This window comes from Adiantum capillus-veneris, chromosome 24, assembly GCF_014529385.1.
Source record: "Adiantum capillus-veneris isolate H3 chromosome 24, ASM1452938v2, whole genome shotgun sequence".
In the NCBI taxonomy this organism is placed as follows: Eukaryota; Viridiplantae; Streptophyta; class Polypodiopsida; order Polypodiales; family Pteridaceae; genus Adiantum; species Adiantum capillus-veneris.
In genome coordinates this window covers 53,642,346-53,668,259 of record NC_140954.1, presented here as the reverse complement: position 1 = coordinate 53,668,259, position 25,914 = coordinate 53,642,346, and the positions used below count along the sequence as shown (strand labels likewise).

At 41.3% G+C, this 25,914-nt stretch overlaps 1 protein-coding gene across 1 annotated transcript; it reads right to left on the bottom strand.

Annotated features, from left to right (window-relative positions):
• Positions 1 to 2,867: 2,867 nt before the first annotated feature.
• On the bottom strand, positions 2,868 to 8,296 carry LOC147426381 (phosphatidylinositol 4-phosphate 5-kinase 9-like). The gene is made up of 8 exons (XM_086497934.1): positions 7,017 to 8,296; positions 6,778 to 6,945; positions 6,096 to 6,261; positions 5,852 to 5,962; positions 5,531 to 5,718; positions 4,759 to 4,910; positions 4,090 to 4,222; positions 2,868 to 3,484 (listed from the first exon to the last, which is right to left on the bottom strand). Exons 1-8 carry the CDS (start codon positions 8,291 to 8,293, stop codon positions 3,193 to 3,195), a joined length of 2,487 nt encoding a protein of 828 aa, XP_086354060.1. The 5' UTR covers positions 8,294 to 8,296; the 3' UTR covers positions 2,868 to 3,192.
• Between the last annotated feature and the right edge of the window lie 17,618 nt (positions 8,297 to 25,914).

The following is a 25,914-nucleotide window of genomic DNA, read 5'->3' as shown; positions in this document are numbered from 1 at the left end:
AATGCCATGGATAGAATCTCTGGCCTTATTTCTCTACTTGTTGTTGTTTGAAAAAGAAAAAGAAAAATGTCTTTATCTCTTAGTCGCTTCTTTTTAACAAAGATAAAAGAGAGTGCTTCCATAGTTGTTTCGTAATCATAGCTTGAACTCAGACACAATTCAACCCAAGTCATTAATATGCTCGAGCTTTTTTTACTCATTTCAGCATAGCCTAAGATAATGCTCACAGCTCTCCTCATTGCTACCCTAGCCCACTCACTCTTGCCAAGATCCATTATAACATCATTGAGACCCTTACAAAGATATATGTTTGAGGATCCAAGTAGGGGGTACCAGCTGGGAGAAAATCAAAAAATCGCTCATTAGTTGGAGCTAGAAAAGGGAAGGGAGAGAGGTAGATAGGAAAGTGAAGGATGAGGGAGGGAAGAGGGGACAAGCCACGTGCAGGGCATGCCCCTCTCTTTCCCTTTTCATCCATCTCTCTCTCTCTCTCTCTCTCTCTCTCTCTCTCTCTCTCTCTCTCTCTCTCTCGTCAAGCAGAGGCACTTGCCGCTCTCTCTCTCCCATGCAGTGTGTGTGTGTGTGTGTGTGTGTGTGTGTGTGTGTGTATCACATCAGAGGCAATTGCTACTTTCTTTCTCTCATGAGCTTCTCAGGTCTGCTTGCACCTACGTTGATATCTCTCTTCCTCTCATGCGTTGCTCGAGAGTGCAAGTGAAAACCCGCTGCTCTCTCCCTCTCTCTCTCTCTCTCCCCTTCATCTGTGTCGCCCACAACTGCAGCCTAGACCTGTTGCTCTCTCTCTCTCTCTCTCTCTCTCTCTCTCTCTCTCTCTCTCTCTCTCTCTCGTATGTAATTGACGTGGTTTTTTTTCTTTCTTTTTTTGGGGTTAGAGAGGGGGGGGGGGGGGGGGGGATCTCTTTAATGAAACATTTTGTTTTCGCCTCTCCCAGTAGGGGCTACGATCCAAGATAGGGATAATCGTGTGTAACAAAATATATGGAGCTTGGTCTATTGACATAGCTATGTGAACATGAGATTGACAGTGAGGAAAAGCAAGCATCAATGATTTTCAACAATCTGACATTCTCATTGACTCTCTCTCTCTCTCTCTCTCTCTCTCTCTCTCTCTCTCTCTCTCTCACACACACACACACACACACAAACTTGAGCTATATCTAAAGCTGACACATGGATGGCTCAACTTTATTGGAAGTTGGCGAGTCCTCTCTTCTCAAAACATACTCAACGTTCTAATTTTTGTTAGTGTCTCTTTTGCGCGTGCGTGTAGGCACACATTTACCACAATAGCCAACAACTTGAGGAAGGGAGGGGAGCCGCACTCTATTCAACATGTGGAGATATTCAACGCTAGCAATTTTTCAAGCACTTTAAAAAAGAGTATAAAAATGCCTCTTAATGATAGTTTTCAAAATTCTTAAAATTACGAACTTGAACAAATTTCTAAAAGATATCAATGTTGATCTTGAAAAAATCCTCTGAAAAGAAAATTCCAAATTATATGTTCTACAAGTCAAATTTACACTCAATAGAAAAATCCCCTCTAATTATCGTTTTATTATATAAGTGTTATGAGCGCGTCTAAAGCTAGAAGAGAGCAAGAGGAGACGCTCACAAGGTATAAGAACTTGGGACTTGACTATAAGCTTAATCTTGATTACAAGACTTAATACTCTATTAAGAGAACTTGATCCAAGACTTAAATTACATAACTCGAGTACAAGACAAGGCTTGATTGCAAGGACAAAACTTGAACATAAGACAAGAACTAGAAGAGGGCTTTCCTTATAAGAGCCTCACAACTAGTGTTGGCAAGACTGAGGGGCTTGTAGCCCAAGACCTCTATTTATACTAGTGCTTGAGGAGGTTACTTGAGGAGGTTGAAACTTTTTAGGTTCTGCTTGAGGAGGTTAGAATCTTCTAGAACCCTCTTTATCGTTCTAGCTACTTCTAAAATCTTCTTGATACTTTTAGAACCTTCTAGAATCTTTTGGATCCTTCTAGATTCTTCTAGAGCTTTTTTAGTGACGATGCAAACGATGACATAAGCGATGATGTATGCAATGACATAAGTGATGGTGCAAGCCATCTTTTGGAACTTTCTAGCACTTTTTTCAATCTTCTAGAATCTTCCACACCATTCTTCTAGAAGGCTCTAGAAACTTCTTGAAGCTTCTAGTGCTTTCTTGTAGGAGACTCGAGAAGATTCTTCTAGAAACTTCTGGAAGCTTTTAGTGTTTTCTTGTAGGAGACTCGAGAAGATTGACTCTCAAGCATCCATGACATTACCCCCTTCTCTAGCGACGAGTTCCAAGAGGAGCAATGGTGTTCCTTGACTTGGGCTTCCATGGATGCTATTGATGGAACTCCTGGACTTTGAGAGGTGCATGTTGAAGATTGCATGGTGGTTCCCAGACATCAAGTACACTTAGACTGGTACATTTACCCTACATAGAGTAGAAAATATTTGGACTTCCCATTATCAAAAGGCTTTTCATTTCCTATTATCTTACCCTTCAGATTTGCATTCTAGATAATCTGAAAGGTTTTCTATTCTTTTGAAGTGACCCAATACGTGATGCATGGAAGTGTTGATTTCTAACATTTTCTGAAGCTCTTTCACAAAGTGTACAAAAGCGCAAGTCTAATTAAAATTAAGAAAAAAGGACAATTGAGTACAAGTATCCTTTTTACCAAACTAGTGTCAATAATACCGATGGTTGCTCCATGGTATTTTGGCAATATATTCACATAATAGCAAGGATTAAAATACTTAATTGTAGTCCCAAAATGCAAATTATTGTAATTAATAAGAGTAAAAGATTGTTTACCACTAAATATTTTTGAAAAAGCAAACCATTTGATGCCTAAAAACCAAAGATACATTTTTCATGTAAAGTGGAGTATTCTAAAAGCCCCCATCAAGAAGGCAAAAGATTTGGGTGTCTCCCTTTGTTTACATAAACTTGTATGTAGTATACCAATCCTTGTAACACAAGGACAAAAATATATATGTATATACACAGTATGTTGGGTCCAATGACCATTTTGGCTGAAGGTTTAACCTACATATAAAATCCTCCAAGATGCAAACTACATACATTCTATGTGTGCCATGAGTTTTGGGTATGCATAGAAGAAGAAGAAGAAGAAGAAATAATGGATGCACGCCTAGATTTCTGCAGACTCTTGAAATGTCTTTTGAATCAAACTTTGAAAACGCCGAGAATAGAGGTTCGGATCCACGGCCGAAATCGAAAGAGGATCATATTGAACAGACTTATAGGCACGCTCCAACTTCTTGTTCATGTCATATTGTTGCAAAATATCTATGATCCCAAAGTAGAGGAAAACATCATGGCCGTCCTCCACTTGTTTGTCGAGACTTGAGTGAGAGCTTCCATTGCAAGACATCTTTCTATGTGCCTTAGCAGGCACATTGACACCGAGTTGCATTTGTAGCCTATAGATCCATCACCACCCAAGGACCAAATTAAGTATTTCTTGTTATGGTTTGATACATTTTGCTGATGTGCAAGTGTTACCCATGTGTTTAGTAAACATGCAGAAGGCTTTCATTACCACATGATGTTGATGCTGAGAGTAGTCATGATTTTGTTTTTGCGCATCTAGCATAACAAGTCACACTTAAAATACTAAGTGTTCTTTGCAATGGCCAGTTAACGTTTAAGAATACACAGGATCAACGATTTGGCTCGAAAAGTCGTCTAGCACTCCTGAGAGGTTCCATTGTTTGATGAGGACAGTTTTTTTTGGCTTTGTAAAAACAAGTCATACATGAGAAGAGAGCTAGGCGTACACCAATTGGACCTACTTTTTTATATGAACAATTAAAATCTGCCTTTGCTTTTACTTTGTCAATGGGTTCCTTCATTTCACAGCCTTCACATGACTTAAATTCTCTTCTATTTTTTTGTTTTAGAATGCTAACATGAACCTTCACCTTGTTTCGAATGCAGGCCGCTCGACAATTTTATATATAGCACATCATGCACCTTCAACACAATAACATGCAGTAACATGTAGAAATTGGTTAATCGAGAAGACCTTGTGGTTTGACCTTCTCCCAATGGGTGCACATTATCTTGTGAGATCGGAGAAAACCCATTCTTGTTTGATTCAGGTGAAACAATAAGCATGGCATCAGCTGCTGTTACATCCCCGGAAACTGTTCTTGCCTCTGCAATGACAAGGCAAGATAAAGCCTTAGAATAATCCCTGATTTACATATTTGCACCAGCTTTAACTAGGTGAAGGGCCACGTTGGCATTCTAAAACCAAAGGAAAATTTTTGAAAAATGAAAAGCACCCATATGATGCTCTGTGGTGAATTTAAGGACCCATTTTACAAACTAAAATACCAAAGAATTTCACTCACTCATTGCTTCACATACAAAAGTAAAACTGTAAGCCTAATTCCCTCCACTAAGGCTTGTTTCAGAAGGGCAAAAAATAACTAGATTCTAGCAAGTGTAGACAATAATCTCAATCAACATGAAGAACATTGATGGAATTCAAGATTCAGACTTTGATTACTATTTAAAAGCACGTAGACAATGCGCTATTAAAAATGAGAGCAGTGCAGACAGAATGTGCCACCATGATGTGAGGGGCAGAAAATCATGAAAGCAGTTTCACATTCACTACAGATTACCAAAGCCAAGAATGATTAAGGCTCATCATAATCAACAAGCCAGAGACTTTATCAACGGTTACCTTCTGATGTTGAAATTTGAGTCGGTACATCCTCTGACGTTTGCGAAAGAGTTGGAGAAGGAAGCTGTGGCATACAAAAGTGGAGCCCTAACAGTAGACTGTAATCCATAATTCGTTCACGTTCCAAAAATTTACAGTCCCTTTCAACCTGCCTGTGGTACAATGTGGTTAGCCAATGAAGTCAGTCCTCGCGCAATTAAAGAACACGTCAGCAAAGGTGGCAACAGCCAAGAAAGAGGGAAAATGGGGACTGTACAAAGAAAAAGGGGCCATTATGGAGTCTCGACACCCAAAGAGTCATCTAGGGGACCAGGCTAGAAGAATTTAGAAAGCAGGCCGCAGTCACAGCTGAGCTTGCAAAAGCTAGAGAGCAATCAGGACATCATAGGGAAGCTCCAAGAATGAAAGAAAAACACATAAGATACTACGCATTTGAGGCGTCTGTGATGTGCTGAAGTTTATTCTGATTTTATTTGGGCTCTTCAACACCTCGAGGGGAATGTATCTCAACTTGCTGTATCCAGATTGTCCCATTGGTGAGTTCACCTTATAAGGATGTTGACATGATCTATCTGTTCTGATAGAGATTGGGCGAGCATACATGCCACAAAGCAGGGCCCTAAAACTTAAAACATGCTGTAGAAAGGCTGCTGAATGAAGCAAATTAACAATAACTTGAACCGAGAATACCATACAAACTCTTGCAGTAATTCACTCAGCTGGTCTCTCACCCTGAAAGCCACAGGTTTTCATTCAGAAATAAGATACCAACCTTAGCAATGCCTCCCTCCAGGAAGGTTGGAGTCGAAACACGAAATTCAAATCCAGATCCTTTAAGGTTGTAGTTTCGTCCATCTCTAGCTTGTGCGCAGACCGCCCTTGAGAAGAGCCTTTAAGATCAAATCTTCGATGTATCCATAAGTCCGTACAGAACATGTTGGCCATGACTACAAAGCGGACCTGCAGAACACAATTTGGGTAGTGCCTCTCAAATTTCAAGTCTGCAAACCAGATAGAGAATTGACACTCACACATTAACCTTCATTACATGTCTGAAGTAAAATGTGCAGCTGTTCAATGGAAACAAACGCACCTTTGGACCACCCATAGGCTTGATTCTATGAAGCCCATAAAATTTTGCTATGAGAGTGTTCTCATTCAATCGGACATGGTTATAATAATTCCATAGCATCCCAAGCAAAACCTGCAGTGTCAAGAATAGCTGCAAATATAAGTGCTTTGGTGACGACACATGTGCATGTGTGGCTACGTGCACATGCATCAGCATGTGATGCAAGAGGCACTTGAGAGATGAGAAGGATTCTGGCAAACCATACCTTACCCTCAGCCTTGCGCACGGTTTTAATCAAGAATCGATCATCATGAGAGATATAGAATACACTTCCACTTTTCCCAGGCGAAGACAACTCCCGTAAACCAGTGTCTCCACAAATAGACATCATATATTCTGCTGTATCAATTTTGAATAGCTCCCTCAAGTGCCTGCCAATGTACAACAACTATATAAGAAGCAAAGCGTCACAATGCAATGATTAGAGGAAGACAATTGACATATGCGTATAAACGCAGCACAAAAAGAAGATGCTAACAAGCTGACAAAACTCCTGTTTTCTTCAATGAAGCAAAAGAACCATCAACAAACCTCTATTTGACCAAAACTTGGTTTCTTTCCCAAAGGCACATACATCCAACAGTTTGAACCAAAGCTAGCACAAGGACCCAAAATTCAAGATAGTACTGATACAAACGTAAATCAAAATCACTAGCTCATGGCAAAATGTCAAGGTTAAGGAATTTCAATGCCATAGTTGACACCGCCTTGTTATTTCGTCAGGCCCTCTTTGAGGTCTATTTTGCATCACAAGTAAATTAAAATCAACAGCTCGTGGGCTTCATGCGACCTGTTTATATACAATGTCAACAAACAGAGACATAGCCCGATGAAATAACAAGGTCGCCTTAACCATGGCATCAAAAATGCAACTCTTTAACAGCTACCTAAAAACAGCAGGACAGTAGTCTTTCCACTTAAAATCTGTAGAGTGATGTGGTGGAGTGAGCTGCGAACCCTGCTTTGGAAAGCTCATCCAAACTCTAGCTTTTGGACCAAAATCAGCCAGGGAGACACCATATGCCTGCTCTGAGCTTTTTTTTCCTATTGTGTACCTGAACATGTGAAATTAATTAGAAACATAACACTAAAAAATTTTGACTCAGATCGTTGCATGGACAAGCACCTTATTCCCAGCTGCAGGCTCAACATCAGCTCATAACTTTGATGTCCTCTTGAAATTGTTTCCCCTGCTCTGATGGATTCCCTTGCACGAGTGCTACGCTGTGTAGTCAAGGGCCTCGATGCAAGCTTACTTGAGTCTCCTTTCACAACCTCAGTAACAAGCACTCCCTGCACATAATGTCTCTCAAAAATTGATGAGGTCGGAGCATCTTGCTCAGTCAAAGTGCTTTTTTCACTGACACTGTCCTGCCTCTTTACAACGTAGGCTTCATCATCCAGTATGACAAAGCGATCAAAGGATTCGTCAAGACTCCAGCTTCGTTCAAAAGATGGACAGTCTTCCAAGCCGCTGTCTGAGCTCGTGGAAGACTCGCTAATTGTGAGCTTTCCATGACAAAGCCCATCGCTATAGAGCATGAAGCCTCTGGAGTCTCTCTGATCCTTTTCATAAGAGACTGTGCCACTTGTTGATGGCAGCATTCGAAAATCACAGCTTTTGTCTTCACTTGAATCCTGTCTTAATAAACTTGAAGAGGATCTTGCAGGAATAAATGTACCCTTTCCATCCTTAACACCCCTGCTCCAAGTGCCTGCGTATGTGCTACCATCCTTCCATGAATAAACACCATGACCATGCTCTAGTCCATCCATCCATTGGCCCTCGTATTTGTCCCCACAAGCCCACAAGAGCACGCCTCTTCCAGACTTGGCTCCTGATCTCCATTCTCCAACAGAAACATCCCCATTTTTCCATACGTACCTTCCTTCCCCATCCGGTAAGCCTTTGTTCCATGATCCCTCATAAAAATCTCCGTTAATGTAACTCTTTGTTCCAAAACCTCTCTTCTCATTTAAAAACCAGTTGCCTGTGTATGTGCTGCCATCCACTCCAGTGTATGTTCCAAACCCATGAATGAACCCAGCTAAGAAATCACCCTCATAAGTTGCTCCTGAAGGCCAGGAGATCTTCCCTTTTCCGGATTTCTTTCCATTTTTCCACTCTCCTTCATACATGCACCCATCTGGCCACAAGTATTTACCAGTGCCTTCAGGAATGTCACCTTGCCGGGAGCCCACATAGACATCTCCATTAATAAACAGGTGCTCTTGAGAAGCTTGATGTGCTTCAGCACATAGGCTGCCAGTGAGCTCACAAGCCTCACATGCAGCGAACAGTTTTTCAAAGGTTTCTTTCTCAGAGAGCTGGGGTGAAACAGCATTGTCTTCTGCACAACTTTCAAGACCAGACATGCGCAAGCTTATCTCACAAAGTCCCATACTCTGCCCCAAAAAATGAAGCCTAGCTTCTTTGAGGCGGAACATCCTTTAAAAGGCTTCGAAGACCTTGAGCTTCTGACTTCCACCAGATAAATGAGTTCTTCACTGTCAAGATCGTCGGTGGGATCCTCAACCAAATCATCTTCAGATCTCATGGAAAGCATACACTTGTTTGATTCAACTTCAAAAATTGACACCTCTGGCTGTATGTACATCAAGCGAAGGAAAAACCCACATGACAAAATATTTGTCAATGCAGCCAAGCTCGAATTCAAAGGCAGCCCTGCAAGTGGCTAAATAATGCATCTGCTTGGAGGTGTAATGCCCATGGTCAACAGGTATAAGTGAGCTTGGAGCTTGCTTATACATGAAATTGAAAAGGTGAATGATGAGAGGAGGCTACGATAGAGAAAGACAAATAATTTGGAAGAAATTTATGGAAGAAGACGTTGGAGGCACATAGCTGGATCCTACTTCCCAAATGGAATCGAATCCCACCTAACGCTGTATCAGAAAAAGGTGTATATTGGTTGTATGCAGGTTGACAACAAGTGTCCGAAGCTGAAAACTCTCATTTTCATTAGAACTATGATTTCTCAGCAGACCATAGCTTTCTCAAATGTCAAACAGTTGATACTTAGGCTCTCGGAGTACGCTTGGATACGTAGCTTGGGCTATCAATTTTGATGGGCTTCCTCAAAAAACTCACCCTTTTCATTAGCAACGAGGCTTCTCAACAGCCAATAGCTTTGTCAAATGTCAAAACGGTTGATTTTTGGCATGAGGGCCCCCTCAGAGTATGCTTAGACATGTCAACCAAACGCGTACCTGCGTACCTACATCAGGGAGGTCAAATTTGATGGGCTTCTTCCCAACCAAAGCCCCAACAACATGGAAAAGAGCAAAGGCAAAAGGCAAGGCTGCAAAAGCGTGAGTATGATGGATGCAGCTCTCTGCTGTCACAAATGAAGCTACAAGCCTTCATTGAGGATATCAAAAGGCAAGCAATGATTTCCAAAAAGCCTGCAACACATGCATTCGAGGTCTAGTAATGACAGCAGATAAATAGGGGCAAGCAATAACTGCCCAAAATCCCAAATGTTGGCAGGTCAAGGCAAAGACAGCACACACACACACACGACCAACGCACGTACACAGGTTATAGCAGAGAAGCAATAACTGCCCAAAAGCCCCAAATGGATGGAAATCTCAAAGATAACCGAACCTGGAAATGATAACGCCCAAGAAAGGAGGGGATCAAATCAGGGCAATCGGATTGTGTGTGCAGGCTTTGCTTTTGTTGGCGATGATACCAAAGCCTGCTCCTCCTTATCATTTGTCACAATGCGAGATTGTGAAAAGCACGAGAGTTTGCCAGCCTTCTCCGCATGTTGGCTCTGCTGGGGACCTCTTTTGTTCCTTCCTGTCCTTCCCAGTATCGGCAGATTGCCTGCGCAGTGGGTGCCCGCCGCCCCTACGTACACAAACAAACGCGAATCGCAACAAAAGACAATGCAGAAAAGGACTTTTTTGGAGTAATAGATGGCGTCGGCGGTATGCTGTGCTCGCGGACAGAGAACGCCTGCGGCGACGGAGAGATGGCGGGCGCTCTTTGTGTGCGATGCATTTGAAATCTTTCCCTTCGCCCAGCCGTAAGCCGGCCGGCTGCATCATGCATCGAGAGACTGGGCAGTGTTAGAACCGGCTGAAATTGTAAAATCTGGGTTAGATTTTAAGCTTGACTCTAAGAAATTTACACAAGTTTTAGTGTAATTACCGGCAAAAGCTTCAAATTTTGACCTTAAATCTGGAAGAAGTTGAAGTTTCCCCTTATTTTGGCCGGTTAGGAAAAATATATTTTTCTAGCCCTCGTACAAAGTGATCTACTTGTGAGTGCTATGCAAATCCCCTCGTGCAAAATGCATCTCATGGTGATAACAAAGCTCCCCACACTCGCCTTCAGAGTTGGTATATGTCGTGCATTTTACCCATTTTTGGGTAATTTGCCTATTATTCACGAGTGAAAATATGAGCTACCCTGCACAAAATACACTAAATTACCTTGAGATTTGAAGGGCAAGGACGCCCATAGAAACACATCCTTGCTCCACTCCAAACAACCTCAGCTGGCGGATCATATCGAGGATGAGGGCCTTCCTATCTGCATCGATGAGCACCCTCAAATTCGATGCGGCCTCATGGAGGATGGAAATCATTTGCCTCGTCGTGTTGATAATATCTTGGTCCATAATACACAGATACATACCATCCTTTGTTGGCCACCTCCACTGAGCAACTTCATCATTTCCTATATGTCTGTGTCTTCAAAAGATAGCTCAATAATGAAAGCTTTTTGTGTAGCTGCAGCAATGGATAGCTTGTTTCTTGCATTGTTTGGCTAGACATATGATCATATTCAAGGTACATTTGGCTTGGGCAATCTATCCTTTTTCTGCATCCATCCTAGGCTCCTTTGCCTTAGGCTCTCTTTCGTCATGCACCCTTGAATCTCTCTTTCTTATCATTTATGAAATCTCTAGTTTTTGCATACAATATCATTGCTTCGACAATGACATCTCTAGACGTTGGATTGTAGTTAGCATGTACCATTAGAACTAGGTAGCACGAAAGGTCATGCATTGATTAACTATCACTTTACAAGAGACCATGATCGGGTGCATATAGGATGCTAGCTCCCCCAAGGGGGCTTGGAAAATTTGGTTTCACTAGATGTGACCAACAACAACATGCAAGGAATTCTAGTTGCATATCGAGTTGAATGGAGTGTAAAACAAGTGATAAAATCATGAGGTGTGCCACGAATAAAATACACGTCAAGTGAGAGAAATTTATAAATAAAATTAGTCACAGACTCTGTAGAAACTACCTAATGTTCCTCACTAATACAACTATATGCAACTAGCTTCCCCTAAGTTTCTAGGGATCTCTCTCGACCCTCAAGTATGCTTCCACGCTCAAGCCCTTCTCTCGAGTCTTCATGTAGCCATTCTACAAGCAATAGGAGCTTATGCCACAAAAACCATGTATAGAATTTAGGCAAGTTGTCGAGTGGCTGGAATAGCTCATCATAGACGGTCTTTAATGTACCAGGGCCAAAGTCAATGGTGGGATATCGATAAGCATCCATCACCTTGGATCACATGGACAACTGTTTGTGCCCCTTTGCTAGGGGACCATGGTATATTTGCAGCTTTGGTTGCAATATGAATGCACCATGCTTTGTACTCTCTCTCATCTATGCAAGAACCTACAAATACCCCCCCATGAACAATACCACGCCACCCATTTCTAATAGCAGAGCTCAGTCAATCATTTATAATGTGTAGTAGAGCCTCGTAGAGAGCGTGTAATTGTGTGTGTCATTGTGGGTTGCTTTGGCGGAACAGCCTGAGAGTGTGCAAAATCAGTGGTGAGCTCTATTCTCTAACTTCTCACCAAAGAGCAGCGCTCCCACTTCTTTGACCACTATGCCATTGCCAGGCATTTCCCTCAAGCATTTATATTGCCTCTGTATGGTAGCTGTGAGCATTGGGCGGTTAATATTACCATCTATAGAGGTCTAGGCTACTATTGAAAACATTGGGAGACCTTGTTGCTATTGTTGCCAATGACAACATTGAAAATAAGTGATGGTTGGCGCATGAAACCCTCGCTTACTCCCACAAGGAGGGGGGGTAACAGTTTTTAGTTAGATCCTCCTCCCTCCACTCTCTAGACTGCTCAGTCTCCCCCCCCCCCCCCCCCCCCCCCCTCTCTCTCTCTCTCTCTCTCTCTCTCTCTCTCTCTCTCTCTCTCTCTCTCTCTCTCTCTCTCTCTCTCTCTCTCTCTCTCTCTCTCTCTCTCAACCCCACACACACACACACAGTCTTGTCACACTTCCTCTCACCCTTTGGAAATCCTAGCCCACTTGTCTCAATCGTTTCCTTGTCCCTTTGATCTGCCAAAAAACATCTAAAAATAATTTATTTATAAAAAAAAATCTTCTCTTTTTCATTAGCAAAAAGGGAAACCATCACTAGGGCCTCCCCTCTTTGGGGCAGGCCAAAAAGGGCATGGAAATTAATGATTATCTTTTAGACTCACTATTGCTGATGACGACAAATTAGAAGCCTGTTTTTGCGGGTGGATTCAAGTGCATCGAATCACATGACTAGCCATGGTGAATGATTCTAGAGACTTGGAAACTTTGGACAATCCTGTTATAAGGCATCCACCAACAACAGCCTGATAAAGAGTGACATCAGCAAGATCTCCACCATCATGAAGACTTAATTTCAAACTTGTTCCCCTTGGAGTAGCAATAGGTTTGCAGTCCTCTAGTCCAAACTCACATAGTAATGTTTCTATGTATCTTGATTGACACAAAGCAATCCCTTCATCACTTGCTTAAACTTTATGCCCAAGCAATGATGCAAAAGCCCCAAGTTTTTCATCTTGAAAGTGGAAAATTCAATTCAATCTTGAATTCAAAAATGTGTGTTTTATTTGCACCACTAATCAGCAAATCATGTACATACGTCAAAACGATGATAAGAAATATATCACCCTCATGTTTGACATACAAAGTGCTCTTAGTTGGACTATTACGAAAGCCTTGTTTGACCAAATGAGTGTGAGCTTTCTCATATCGAGCACAAAGAGATTGATTTTCACACTTTATTTTCTTGTTCTTTCTTGACAAAACCGTGAGGCTGCGTTACATATACGTCCTCAAATATATCACCATTCAAGAAAGGACTAGTTCAATGTCTGATTGATGTACATTTCATCCAAAATGAGTTGCCAATGCACTAGGAAAACAAACAGTAGTCATAAGACAAGTGGGAGAAAAAGTCCCTTCAAAGTCAATGCCTTTCTCTTGTGCATAACTTTTCATATCAAATCTAGCCTTGTAGTGATCAATTTCACCATCCAGCTTCATTTTTGCTTGTAACCCACTTTGCATCAATGGTCTTTTTGTCAGGAGGCAAATCACAGGAAATCCATGTGCCATTCTCTATAAGTGCATCACATTCTGATTGCATAGCAACCATCCAATATTTTAAATTATGTGCTTCATAAAATACAAAAATAAGAGGTTCCTCTTCATCACATAAACTAGAATCAACCAAAGCATAACAATTTTCCGCATAAGATGCATGGCGCGAGAACCTAAACAAGTACAACTAGGCATAGGTGCATCCAATTTATTGTCATGCAAGGTATGCACCAACCATTTTGGTAAATCTCTAGCCTCTTCGTTCTCATCCCTTTCCACATCAAGTACATCATGTACATCTATCTACATCAATAATAGGTTGATATGTAACATATTCAAAAACCTCCATAGGTTGTACATGTGCCTCATTGGAACTTACATTCAAGTTTCCACCATTAAAAAGAGGCAAGAAAGTGCCATTGTGAGCTTACATTATTGCTTTGGTACATGATAACAAAGGTTGAATATAATCTTCTACAAATACAATATCTCTTGAAACCAAAATAGGCCTTGTATGCAGATGGTATAACTTATAACCTTTACTTTTAGGATTGTAACAAAAAAAATTTGCATTTGACATCCTTATCATCCAATTTTGGCGCCGCATTTGTGGCACCAAAGCATAAGCTAAACACCAAAAACGTGCATGTGATCAATAGATGTCTTCTTATCATGCCATGCATCATAAGGAGTCATAGATTGCAAGGCTTTGGTAGGACACTTGTTAAGTACATAAGGAGCACACATGGTAGCCTCAAGCCAAAACAGATGTGGTAAAGCTTGACTCTTGACAATACATTGTGCAATCTCCATAAGTGACCTATTTTTTCTTTTAGTGACACCATTTTTTGCGGTGTATACGGCATCGTACATTGGTGTTTTATCCCATGACTAGCCACCAAAAATGCATTAAATTCATAAGAGATATACTCCCCCCTTGATCCAAATAGACACTTAGAGACATTTTCAGTCATAACCATAAATTTCTTGAAACACATGAGCACTTCGAATGCCTACAAACATCACTATGCAAAAGCTGTAACCTGGATGTAGCCTTACTAAACCATCATTTGGAAATTTTGAACATTGTATCTTACCCAAAATACATCCTTCACAAACATGCTTAGAAGGTTCTTCAAGAGACGGCAAAGAAGCAACCATATCAAATTTTTGCAAATGCAGCAAATTGGCAAAATTTAGTTGCCCAAAACGTGCATGCCAAAGTTTAGCACCTAAAACAGCCTTTGAATCCACAACTTCATTTGCAAAATTCTACCCACGCTTGGCATACAAATTGAGCTTATACATCCCACAACACAAAATGCCAAAGTCAACAATTTTATCACCAAAATTGAGATCATGAACAATACATTTTTCATCCACAAATTTGACAACAACAACAAGTCTTGCAAGTGTGGATACAGACAAAAGGTTCTCTTTAGATCCCTTGTATATAAAGTGCACCAACAAGTGTGAAAGAACTCCCATTTGCAGCAGTTAGCACAATCTTTCTAGTTCCTTTGGATAAGAGGCATTGTTGGCACATGTGACCGTATTTCACTTAGGGATAACCTCTAGAGAGGAAAATGAATCATGATGTGCTTTGTAGAACCACTATCAAAGTACTATTGGAATTAGGGTTGCAGGAAAACACACACATCTTGGAGAAGACGAAGGAAGCTCAAGGAACACAACGGAGAGTGTTTTACTTAGTGTGCAATGGAAAGATAGATAGCCCTAGGATGATAGGCGTATATACAATGCAAGGGGGGAAAACCTCCTAAAGAGGGAAAAATACCTCGGTGGTCCTAAGTGTGTTCACACACAGTACTACCACATGTATATGGTAATAAATCCCCCTTGGAGTGATGGGGTGAACAAGAGCTGGCACATAGAGTAAAGGGAAGTGCCATGCCCTGAGGACATGATCATTCCACAAAGGGGAGTAAGCCCAAAGATTTGCAGAAACCTTTGAACTTCTCACGAGACAATGCCTTTGTGAAAGATTTGCAATGTTGTCATGCATTGGCACATAAGCCAAGCTAATCTCTCCCTGAGAGCCTCTCCCTAACATAGTGGTAACGCACCTCAATGTGCTTTGTGCGAGCATTAAAAATTGGGTTCCTCTCAACTACTCATGCGCTCTAACTGTCACTGTAGATAGTGTTGGCAGTGTCCTGTGCCAATGCTTAGACCCTGGGCTATGCATAAATCTACTGACCTGTGAGATAGGAAACTGAATATGCGGCCTCGTGTTGCATACATTAATGAGGCATCCAACAACAGTTTGGTAAAGAGTGACATCTGCAGGATCACCAGCATCATGAAGACTCAATTTCAAACCTATTTCCATGGGAGTGGCGATAGGTTTGCAATCCTCAAGTCCAAACTTACATAGCAATGTTTCTATGTAACTTTTTTGATACAAGGCAATACCACCATCTCACTGCTTAAGTTGTATCCAAGAAATGATGCAACAACCACAAATCTTTCATATTGAAATTAGCATTCAAATCAGCCTTAAATTCAGCAATATGTCTCTCATTTGGTCCAGTGATCAGCAAATCATCTACATAAAAAACCACAATGAGAAGTACATCACCTGCATGCTTTACATACAATGTGCTTTCTGTTGGACTGTTACAAAAGCCTCGTTTGACCAAATGAGTGTAAGCCGTCTCATACCAAGCACGAGAAGATTGCTTGTTACATTTGTACACCTTATCCTCTTGTCCTTTCTTGACAAAATCGCGAGGCTACGTTACAGAAACTTCCTCAAATATGTCACCATTCAAGAAAGAAGTAACAATGTCTGATTGATGTACATCCCAACCAGAATGAGCTGCCAATGCACATAGAAAATGCACAATAGTCATACGACAAATGGGAGCAAAAGTCTCTTCATAATCTATGCCTTTTTGCTGTGCATAACCCTTTGCAACAAGTTGAGCCTTATAGCGATCAATCTCACCATCCAGCTTGCGTTTCAACTTGTAAAACCCAATTCGTACCAAGGGCCTTTTTGCCAGGAGCAAATCACATAAAGTCCATGTGTCATTTTCCATAAGTGCATCATATTTAGATTGCATGGCAACCATCTAATTTTTTGAATTCAGTGCTTCATCAAAGGAAGAGGTTCCTCAACATCATATAAGCTAGGCACAGTCAAAGCATAACAATCTGATGCATAAGATACATGGTGAGAACCTGATGAATATGACTAGACAAAGGTGCATCCAATTTAATGTCACACAAAGTATGTTTCAGCCATTTTAGCATACCTCTAGCCTCCTCATTCTCATCCCTTTCCTCATCAAGTAAATCATGTACATCTGCATCAACAATAGGCTGATTTGTAACAATTTTTGAAACCCTCATAGGCTGTATATTTGCCTCATTTGAATTTATATTCGAACTTCCACCACTGAAAAGAGGCAAAAAACTATAATAAATGTCCTGCGAGCTTACATTATTGTCTCTAGTACATGACAACAAGGACTAAACAGAATCTTCCACAAACACAACATCCCGTGAAACCAAGATACTCTTTGTTTGCAAATGGCACAACTTGTAACCTTTGCGTTCAACACTATAGCAAAAAAAAAAAACATTTGGCAGCCTTATCATCCAATTTTTTTTGTTGTGTTTGTGGCACCAAAGCATATGCCAAACAGCCAAAAACACGCATGTGCTCAATAGAAGGCTTTCTATCATGCCATGGTTCATATGGAGAAATAGATGGCAAAGCTTTTGTAGGACACCGGTTAAGTACATAAGTGGCAGACGTGATGGCCACAAGCCAAAACAAAATGTGCATGCCAAAGTTTTGCATCTGAAATAGCCTTTGAATCCAAAACTGCATTCGCAAAATTCTACCCACACTTGTCATACAAAGTGAGCTTATACAACCCATGGCATAAAATGCCAGATGCAACAATTTCATCACCAAAATTGAGATCATGTACTATACATCTATCATCCATAAATTTGACTACAAGACCAAGCCTAGCAAGTGCAGATACAGGAAAATATTCTTCTTGATCCCAAGTACATAAAGTGCAGATACAGGCAAAGATTCTTCTTGATCCCAAGTACATAAAGTGCATAAACAAGTGTAAAAAAACTGCCATTTGCAGCAATAAGCACAACTCCCTGTACTGGATAAGAGGCATTGTTGGCACAAGTAACTGAATTCCCATGAGGGATAGACTCAAGAGAGGTGAACAAGTCACGATGTGAGGTAATGTGCTTTGTAGCACCACTGTCAAAATACCACACATGTGAATCTGTAGCAACTAACATGCACGCATCATGGACAACAGGATTATAGGTACACTACACTAAAAGCCCATTCTGCATCAACACAGTCTCCTTTCACAGAAGACTCAACAATAGTTGCATTTGTAGTGGAACCAGTATTTGCAATGGAGCCACCCTCTTTCTTCTTAGCCTCTTTGGCCTTCAATTTAGGACACTGCTTGATCAAGTGATCATTAGCTTTACAATAATGGCAATGCATCTTCTTTTTTCCCTTATCATCAGAATTTCCAGACGAATTGCTGCCAGCAGAAGCATTAGGAACATATGATTTTCCACTCGCAGAAGAACCATAAGAAGTGGCTAAATTTTTGTTACCACCTTTTCTTTGAGCAGCAATAAAAGCCTGTTCAAGTGCACGCTGTCTAGTCTTGTTTTTTTTGGAAAGTGACTCTTGCAACAACAATGTGCACAATGCATCAAACTTGACAACTTCAGGATTTCCTTGGGTCATGAGTCTCCAAGTACTAGCAGGTAAGAGTGTGGCAAGGCATCAAGAACAATCTACACAAGGGAACTATCAAAAATGACTTCACTTGCATAAATAAGTTGCTCATTGATATCCTTGACACCAGTAAGGAAAGTGTCCATATCATCTTCCTCATGCATAATCTTCGACTCCAGCTCTTTACGGAGCAATGCAGTTTTTAACACATTGTGGCTTGCATAAAGATCAGCTAGAATATCCCAAGCCTGTTTTGCAGATTTTGTTGAACGAATGTGAGGAGTAATGGTGCGCTTCACAGAAAATGCAATCAACGCATGAGCCTACACATCCTTTACATTCCAACGAGCTTGTTCTGTTGTAGGCAAAACAACTCTAACATCAACAATCCTTGCAGCAAGACCTCCAACATCCTCAACGTCGCCTACATCCTCAGAACCAGGATGTACATCAATTCCGTGCACAATACTCCATACGCCCTTTGACACAAGAACATGTTGCATCATGTAAGCCCACATAGGGTAATTGTCTCCATCCAATCTGTCCTCAGCAACAAACATCTTGAACACATATGTGTTGTTGTCAGCCATGGTAAATGCTGCACCTGATGTGAAAACTGTCCGAAAAGAGAAGAAACAAAGCGAAAACAAAACGTGATGTACAACACAAACCGTAGAAGACTGTAAGGGCCTGTTATGCAGAAAATGACACTAACAAAAATTCTGCACAAAATGACAAAATAGCCTATGTAGTACTGCATGTAGTGGAAACGGAGGCCAAAATGAGCTCGAATTAGAAAACCAAGCAGACTAAGCTCTACGAGCACTCTTAAAAATTTTGTCGACCTGCGAACACTTGCCAAAGCTCACTGAAATCAAAGAAAGTGAGAAGGCGTGTGCTAGAGCTACTGGTGACTAAGCCCGGGAGGATGCAACCTGCTTTGATACCAATTTTTGGAATTAGGGTTGCAGGAAAACACACACAGCTTGGAGATGCTACAAACGGGAGCGTAGTGTCCCTGCAAAATACCTCGAATAGCATGATGGAAACAACAAAACACCGCAAATACGCATTCCTGACAAAGCCTGTGAGCATATAATCAAGTCGTACACGAACAGAGAGAGATAGAGAGCGGGAGAGAGCGAAAGAACACGTGCAGGCGCAACTCCTAGAGCGGAGTGCTACACTGGCACGGTGAGAGAGAAGGGAGGAGAGGAGAGAACAAGACACAAGCACTGGGTACAATCTCCCCTCGTGCAAGAGTGACCATTTTCCTCTTGCACGTATTGCATTTATAGATTTCTTAAATGGTCAAATTGAGTACAAACTAGCCGGCCGGTCATAAATGGCCAAAGCTCATAAAAGAGTACTTGAATAATAAAATGTACTTAATATACAGATCCATTCGCATAGGCCAAGCTGGGTCTAGTCTTTTCCACCTGTCAGTTGCAATAAATAATAAAATGTCAATTCTATAACATACCTCTCCGTTGGAAAGCAACTGTCCTCAGTTGCGAAGGTAAAAATCTGCAAACAATACTTGTCAAAAACAATGATTAGAAATCTGTATCAGATAGTAAAAGAAAAAATCCATAAAATTAGACAACATTGCTTATGCCTGTCGTCATCCACATACTACCTATTCTAGTGTCCCATACCACTAGAATAAGCAGTATATGTCATACCCTGATGAATCAGGATATCATTGGTCACACTCATCATCAATCTCATAATGTCAAGTCTCATCACATATACGCAAACAGAGAGAGATAGAGAGCGGGAGAGAGCGAAAGAACACGTGCAGGCGCACCTCCTAGAGCGGAGTGCTACGCCGGCACGGCGAGAGAGAAGAGAGGAGAGGAGAGAACAAGACACAAGCACGGGGTACAATCTCCCCCTATGCAAGAGTGACCATTTTCCTCTTGCACGTATTTCATTTATAGATTTCTTAAATGGTCAAATTGAGTACAAACTGGCCGGCCGGTCATAAATGGCCAAAGCTCATAAAAGAGTACTTGAATAATAAAATGTACTTAATATACAGATCCATTCGCATAGGCCAAGCTGGGTCTAGTCTTTTCCACCTGTCAGCTGCAATAAATAATAAAATGTCAATTCTATAACAGGAGAAGACAAAGGAAGCTCAAGGCACACAATGGAGAGTGTTTTACTTACTGTGCAATGGAAATATATACAGCCCTAGAATGATGGGCGTATATACAATGCACTCGGAAAAAAACCTCCTTAAGCTTGTAGCATATCCTCTAGCACTTGATTAACTCTTTTTGTTTGACCATCCGTTTCTGGATGATCAGCTGTACTTAGATTAAGTTTAGTTTCCAATTTTTGGAACACAGCTCTCCAGAAGTGATTATCCAACTTTCGATCTCTGTCACTAATGATACTAGCTGGAAGACCGTAGAGTTTATATATATGCTCTACAAATAGCCGTGCTAATTCTGGTGTTTTAACCATAGTCTTAGTGGGAATGAATTGACCCATCTTTGTGAGACGGTCTACAATTACCCAAATGGCATCATGGCCACGATTTGTAGTAGGTAGTCCTACTACAAAATCCATAGAGATACTCTCCCACTTACCTTGTGGAATCTCTAAAGGATGTAAAAGGCCACCTACCTTGAGTTGCTATGCCTTATTAACTTGGAACTCTTGGCAGTTTAGTACATACTCTTGAACATCATGATGTAAGCTCGGCCAATAAAATTGGTGTCGAACTAAGGCATACGTCTTACGAATACCTGGATGACCAGCACTTGGACTATCATGACACTCAAATAAGATTTGGCACCTAGTGTCTGAGTCCTTTGGCACACATACTCTACCTTTGTGGAGTAAGTAGCCATCATCAATGGAAAAATTCTTCCATCGCTTAAGCTCTTCCTGAGTAGGGGTGGAGCTTTGTGTGTTGGAGTTTCTATCTGCGCGTGCAAAGACATATTGATCTGGCTGTTCAGAGACACGTGAGTGTGAGGGATCCCTTTTTAAAATTGCACTCCACACTTTAGCATATGATTGATCGTGTGCACACTTGCCACATAATGACTCCAAAAATCCACTCTTTAGTTCCTTGAAAGCAAGTGAATTAATCTGAGGCATCCGACTTAGTGCATCTGCTACTACATTATATCATCCCCTTGCAATATCGTAGCTTGCAATCATAATCTTGAAGGATTTTTGCCCATCTAGCTTTACAGCCCTTCAAGTCTGTTTGAGTAGTAAACCATTTGATACTCTCATGGTCAAAAACTACTTCAAACTCGACACCATATAAATAGTGTTGCCACTTTCGTAAAGCGTGAATTATGGCATAGAGTTCTCACTCATAAACATAATAATTATGTTGAGCTCTATCTAACTTTTTACTTTCAAAAGCTATAGGTCCTCCCTCCTGGAGAAGTACCGCACCAATGGCTTTATCACTAGTATCAGTCTCTACCACAAACGGCTTAAGTGGGTCGACGATTGCTAGGATGGGAGCAGTGGCTATAGCTACCTTGAGCTGTTCAAAACTGCGTTTTTGGGCTTCTTGGTCTTACTTTTTGCTTTAAGTTGATTCGTCATAGGAACGGTGATTTTGGCATAGTCACGGATATACTGTAGATAAAATCCAGCCATGCCTAAAAATATTTTAAGCTCCTCAACCGTGTTGGGATGTGGCCATCAAAGAATGGCAGCGACCTTGTCAGTGTCCATCTTGATGCCAGAATAAGAGATCACATGACCGAGGTAATGTATCTCTGTTTTAAAAGAATCGCACTTGCTTTGCTTAGCATACAGCGTGTGAGCTCGTAGCTGTTCAAACACTAATCGTAAGTGCTCTATGTGTTCATCTTCAGTCTTATTGTAAATGAGAATGTCATCAAGGAAAACCACAACAAATTTTCCAAGATAGGGATGTAAGACACTATCCATGAGTGTCATAAATGTAGCTGGAGCATTGGCTAGACCAAAGGCATAACAAAATTCAAAATGCCCGGACCGTGTTCTAAAGGCAGTTTTGGAGATATCTTGCAGTAGGATACGTACCTTGTGGTATCCTGAATGAAGATTTATCTTTGTATAGTATCTTGCCCCGTGGAGTTGATCAAATAACTCATACACTCGAGGTAGAGGATACTTGTTCTTGATGGTTATTGCATTTAATCCGCGATAATCTACGCACATGCGCATAGTACCACCTTTCTTTTTTACCAATAGAATTGGTGATGCCCAAGGCGAAGTGCTAGGTCTAAGGAAACCACGAGCGAGGTAGTTAGCCAACTGACTCTCAACCTCCTTGGATTCTTTAACACTCATACAATAAGGTGGTTTACTCATCGGTGTAGTGCCTGGCAAGACATCTATGCCATGCTGCACATCACGTGTAGGGGGTAAACCCGGTGGTAAATCACTTGAGAACACATCACTATACTTCATGAGTAAGTGAGTCAGCTTTTTCCGTGCAAAAGGAGAAAGTAAACTAGAGTTATATTGAGATGGAGAATCTTGTAATTCCTGTAATTTTTGTTTTACAACAGTTGCACGTTGCTCTATAGATTAAAATTGAGATCACTTTGCTCGTTAGATTTGTTACCACTTTGTTTATTAGTAGAATTCATTGCACTTTGCATATCATTACTAGAATTCACCGCACTTTGCTCTTGAGAATTCACAAGACTTGGAGACACACAGTAACACAAAAAGACTTCATCTATTAAATCTGTTTTTTGTGGAATAGAAAGTTCGGCTATACATATAAGAGGTGCAGATGGTATATTTTTCTCACCAAGAAAAGGAGTTGTGTTCATAACTAGTGTGCAATGTGTTTCCTAAACCATGCAACCACTCCCGTCCTAAAACTATATCAACACGGTCCATGTTCATAACTTGGAAGTCAAGGGTCATCGTATGATCTTGAACAATAAGCTCAACCCCTTGAACTACCGTGTTCCATACTTCTTTATCATTCCCACACATCTGCTCCACCACATACTTGTGAGAGTAGGGAGTCTGTGTAAGCTTCAATTTCTTGACTAGCTTATAGTTCAAGAAGTTATGAGTTGCACCATCATCCACTAAAATACGAACACGTTGTCCGTTAATAGTGCCATGCATGCGAATCAAATCATGGGGGCCAAAGGTGGGCTGCCACATTGAAGCAGGCACACAATACTTGTGCTTTTCTTCCATATGAAGAACCTCTACAACATAATATTTAGGAGATGAATCTATTGTGAGGTGTTGCACCGTGTGCATGGCCTTTTCTTTGCCTTGCAAAAGAGGACAATCTTTCTTGTTATGTTGGTCCAAAAGACATCTAAAACACAAATTGTGTTTCTTCGCACGCTCAAAATCGGCAGTGCTGAGAGACCCACGTGGAGTATCTCATTTGTGCTTAGGCTTCTTAGCCTCTTGTGGGCATGGAGAGGTAGATTTCTCTTATTCCTCTTGGAACGTGTGTGAGATCTACCTCTCCATTGGCTCTTAGCCACATTGCTCTTACCAAAAGTATTCTTAGAGTAGGGAACGTTTCCTTTCCTCTCTTGGTCATCATCATATCTTTGGGCATGAGTGATGGCTTCTTCCAAAGTTTTTGGATGTTGGGTCTTGACATAAAGACGATAGTCTTTGTCAAGACCCCTATTAAAACCCCATATCTTTTGGAATTCATCTAGACCTTCTAGTTTTAATATGATTTTCCGATACTTCGAAAGGTACTGTGTGAGAGAGAGGCCAGACATGCGGCATGCATTCCATGCTAACCAATTCTTATCTTCTTCATTGGAGTCCAAAAAATCTTTGGAGAAAGAAGCTTGAAATGCAACCCAAGACGGAGGACGAGCATCTATTGGAAATGTCATCCACCACTTATAGGCCTTGCCTTTAAGAGATAGACTTGTTTCCAGCTGTCTTTATATCCGAGGTGTGTCTCAATCTATGAATATCACTCCATTTGTGTAAGAACGTATTGACCACATCCTTGTTGCAATCACGCTCTTCCCCGTGAAACTCAGGAATGGTGATTTCTTAAGTAATGCATTGCTACCTTCTGCATCTTCTGCAACACTTGTCTCTTGGACTCCTTGAGTCGTCCGAGCTTGGTTCCCTTGAACCGTGCCACTTGTGACTTGAGTTGTTTGTGAATTCATAAATTTCACAAGTAACTCTGTAAGATTGGTAACATTTGCATTGAGTGCAGAGACGTTGCTTTCAAGTACGCTTTGGCGATGTTCCAAAGTCTTGAAAGCAGCCATACTTACAAGCCCATGATCTCCTAGATCATCATCATCATGCATATTAGTGTCAGCAACACCCGTGGTGCCCTAATTTTGATCTACGTGCTCAAAATCAAACGTGTGTGTAAGTGGGATATCCTCACTGGCCATGGTAAACACACACTAATGCAAAGAGAGGAAAAAAAAACGACAACTTGTATCTTAAGAAATTCAAGTCTTTGTGTTTTGTATGCTTCGCGATTTGCGCTGCATGCGAACCTCGCCTTGTGGAAATTTGAGCGCTTCACTTGTCGTTCATTGTAAGAACACCTTTGTTGATTCTTCACAAAAACCCGTCATTTTTGTGAAGGCTTTTGTTCACTTTGAAGCTACCTGCTTGAGGAGAAAAGAATTTTTGGAGGAAAACTTGCCTTCCTTCAAGAAGTGAAAAGGAAGGGTGAAGCTACTTCCTTTAAGTTTGAAGCTTTCCCTTTCCTTCTAGTTTTCCTTTCAACACAAGTAGGCTATCTTTCCTTGTTATACACAACAAGGGTCAATAGCTTGATGGTAAAGTGTTGGCCTCTTACCTCATGGGGTGGGTTCAACCCTCCTTCATGCAAGGGTTAAGTGGGCCTTCCTACACACGCAACCAATGGCACCAATGAAAGCCTTCGAAGCCTTGGTTCCATCGAGTTGCCAATCGAGTTTACCTTGGTCATCGGCCTTAGTCGTGCGCTATGGAGGGGCATAGATGGAGCTGGCACGATTGCTGTTTGTCCACGTGTTGCGCATAGGAAAAGGTGCTTGTCTTCTTTTGCTGCACAACGGAGACGTCGTTGTCTACGGAACGTAGGAGAGAAGCAGAGCGTTGCACGCACATGCAACCCGCTTTTTTCCTCCTCCCAAAAATAGATTGGATACTAGTGAAAGGACGGTGGTGATGCGTGTGCTAGTCTCCACTTAACCATGCTATCTTATGGCCTCCCCCTAGCATACACACTATCCGGCTATGCCGGTGGCCTTGCCCATAGGACCCATGTCCTTAGAAGTACACTTGGCACTAAATGCCCACTCTGCATCTATATCAATAGCACAATATCCATTTCCAAAAGATTCTACAGTACTTGCACTGGTAATGGATCTAGCCTCCTTCTTCTTGTCCTCTTTTGCCTTAAACTGAGGACATTGCTTTATCAAGTGATCACTAGCTTTGCAATAATGGAAACACATTTTCTTCTTGCCTTTTTCACCAAATTTTGTTAACGTTGGAGCTATGGTGGTGGAGATGGAAGATAGTCGTGAGAGAGAGAGAGAGAGAGAGAGAGAGAGAGAGAGAGAGAGAGAGAGAGAACTATCATCATGCACGTCAAATATGACCTATGGGACCGAAAAGAAAACAATGCAAAGGGTTCCTTCTAAGAGAAGGGGTTGTGAGATACATCTCAGTTAAGGACTGAGGGTCCAACGAGGTGTGAACAAAAGAAAAGAAGATAAAATGAACAAAGCCTAAGGAGGGGTAGGTGAGGGGGGAACCGGTTTGGGAGTTTACTGCCCATTTTCTTGTCGTGCGTGCTTCTTGCACCTTTTATAGTTCTTCCTTTTTTTTGTTGATTGGGCAAGTGTAAGGTATTTTGCAAATCAAATT

Coding starts and splice junctions, on each gene's coding strand:
- LOC147426381 (XM_086497934.1), bottom strand. CDS start 8,293: ATGGGACTTTGTGAGATAAGCTTGCGCATGTCTGGTCTTGAAAGTTGT. Junction 5,719..5,851: donor AGCCTATGGGTGGTCCAAAG/GTGCGTTTGTTT, acceptor TGTGTTCTGCAG/GTCCGCTTTGTAGTCATGGC. Junction 3,485..4,089: donor GGAGAAGGTCAAACCACAAG/GTCTTCTCGATT, acceptor ATGGATCTATAG/GCTACAAATGCAACTCGGTG.